This window comes from Tasmannia lanceolata, unplaced genomic scaffold, assembly GCF_043159265.1.
Source record: "Tasmannia lanceolata isolate RefF3 unplaced genomic scaffold, GAP_Taslan_0.1 ptg000018l, whole genome shotgun sequence".
In the NCBI taxonomy this organism is placed as follows: Eukaryota; Viridiplantae; Streptophyta; class Magnoliopsida; order Canellales; family Winteraceae; genus Tasmannia; species Tasmannia lanceolata.
The window spans coordinates 30869064-30870903 of NW_027518695.1; the positions used below are offsets into that span (position 1 = coordinate 30869064).

At 41.5% G+C, this 1840-nt stretch overlaps 1 protein-coding gene across 1 annotated transcript; it reads left to right on the top strand.

The window, feature by feature from the left end:
* Positions 1-236: 236 nt before the first annotated feature.
* On the top strand, positions 237-575 carry LOC143850284 (uncharacterized). The gene has a single exon (XM_077359543.1). The coding sequence runs from the start codon at positions 237-239 to the stop codon at positions 573-575; it is 339 nt and encodes a 112-aa protein (XP_077215658.1).
* The last annotated feature ends 1265 nt before the right edge of the window (positions 576-1840 follow it).

Below are 1840 nucleotides of genomic sequence, written 5' to 3' on the forward strand. Positions count from 1 at the left end.
AATGAATTAGAAGAATCCACTTATTCAAAGATATGAATAGGTTTCCAATACCCATTGGGAAAATTACAAATTTCTATTCATTCACGAAGTTGAGGGGTCCGTGAATGAGACGTACAATGGCTGGTACCATCGTAGATCGAAAACCCAGATCCGATGGAAATATGTCATGAAAATAATGAACTTAAATTTCGTAGTCTTGCTATTGTGTGTCTCTCTTTTTTATTGTATGTAGATCAATGGCTTCCTTCAACCCACTAGCTAGAATCCTAGAAGATAATAAGTTAACCGGCCCTAATTACTTTGACTGGAAAAGGAATTTGATACTAGTTTTAACAGCTGCGAAAGTTTACTGGGTTCTTACCACTGCTGAACCTGAAGAGCCTACTGTCGATGCTCCACAAGTTGAAAGGGACAGGAGGCAGAAATGGACTGATGATAATGAAATGGCTAAGTGTTATATCCTTGGCTCCATGTCCAATGTGCTACAACAGCAACATGTTGGAATGGCTACAACCACATATATAATGCTTAATCTAAAAGAATTATTTGGGAGCAGAATCGCACAGCTAGACTGATTGCGATAAAGGGCCTTGTATCCACTAAGATGGTAGAGGGAACCCCGGTCAGGGACCATATGTTAAAGATGATGGGTTTCCTTAATGAACTCGACATCTTGGGGGCCATCATGGATGCAGAAACACAGATAGACATTGTTCTCGCTTCCCTACCAGGGTCATTGAACGAGTTTGTGACGACCTATCATATGAAGAAGTTAACAATGACATTGACTGAGCTATTAAACCAACTCCAGTCAACTGAAGATCTGAAAAAGGTAAATAAGAAGAGTGTCTTCTTAGCTGAGGATAATGTACCTTCAGTTTCTAAATCGAAGGGTAAGGGGACAAGAAAGGGAAAAGGCCAAGCTTCCAAGAAAAAGGCTCCAATGGTTAAGAATAAAAAAACTTTCAAGAAAAGTCAACCAAAAGCAACGATGCATGCTTCCATTGTGGCAAGCCTGGACATTGGAAGCGAAACTGCAGGAGCTACTTAACTAGCAAGCAGGGCAACAAGCCTTCTCAAGGTATGTCCCAAGTTTATGTTGCTGAAACTAATATGAATGGTCCTGCTTTTTCCTGGTGTGTGGATACTGGTGTGACCTCATACATCTGCAATGTTTTGCAGGGGTTAAGGATAAGCAGAAGGCTGACTGATGGTGAACTCAACCTACAAGTTGGAACTGATGCAACTGTTGCAGTTCAGGCTATGGGTGATTACTATTTGGTGTTTCCTAAGGGATACTGTAGACACCCCATTTTGACCGAACACTTATTACTTGGTTTGATTAGAAAACCCTTTGAATAGGTGAGTTAAATTCCCAAATCAACCCTAGGGTAGTTTATTGTCCCGGGTAGGTCCCTCTAAAATTTCGTCTGAATCCGTTGAGGTTTGCCCAATAAACGAGTGAGGTTTGTAGTGTAATGTAGTATAGGAATAAGGGGAGTGGGTTATCCAGTAAGGATGTGCCAATATCAACCATGTGTGCAATAAAAACAAGAGCCAAAATGTTACACCGTTTCTTACCTGGGACCACCCCATTGTAGAGTTAAAAGTAGCCATAGTATATGCATAGGGGGGCTGCCCAGATGAGATGTGGGGGGGTAAACATCTCATTTTATGTATATATTGCTGATATGAAAGAGGGGTGAATTAGCCGCATCAGGGGGTATCTAAAGTAAAGGAGGTGAATTATCCCGTCTGTGCCTCAGCCATTTTCGCACGCCCATCATTTTGGTGGTGCGCCTATCAAATATGGTAGTGCTAATATTGGTGGGTTTGATCT

Coding starts and splice junctions, on each gene's coding strand:
- LOC143850284 (XM_077359543.1), top strand. CDS start 237: ATGGCTTCCTTCAACCCACTAGCTAGAATCCTAGAAGATAATAAGTTA.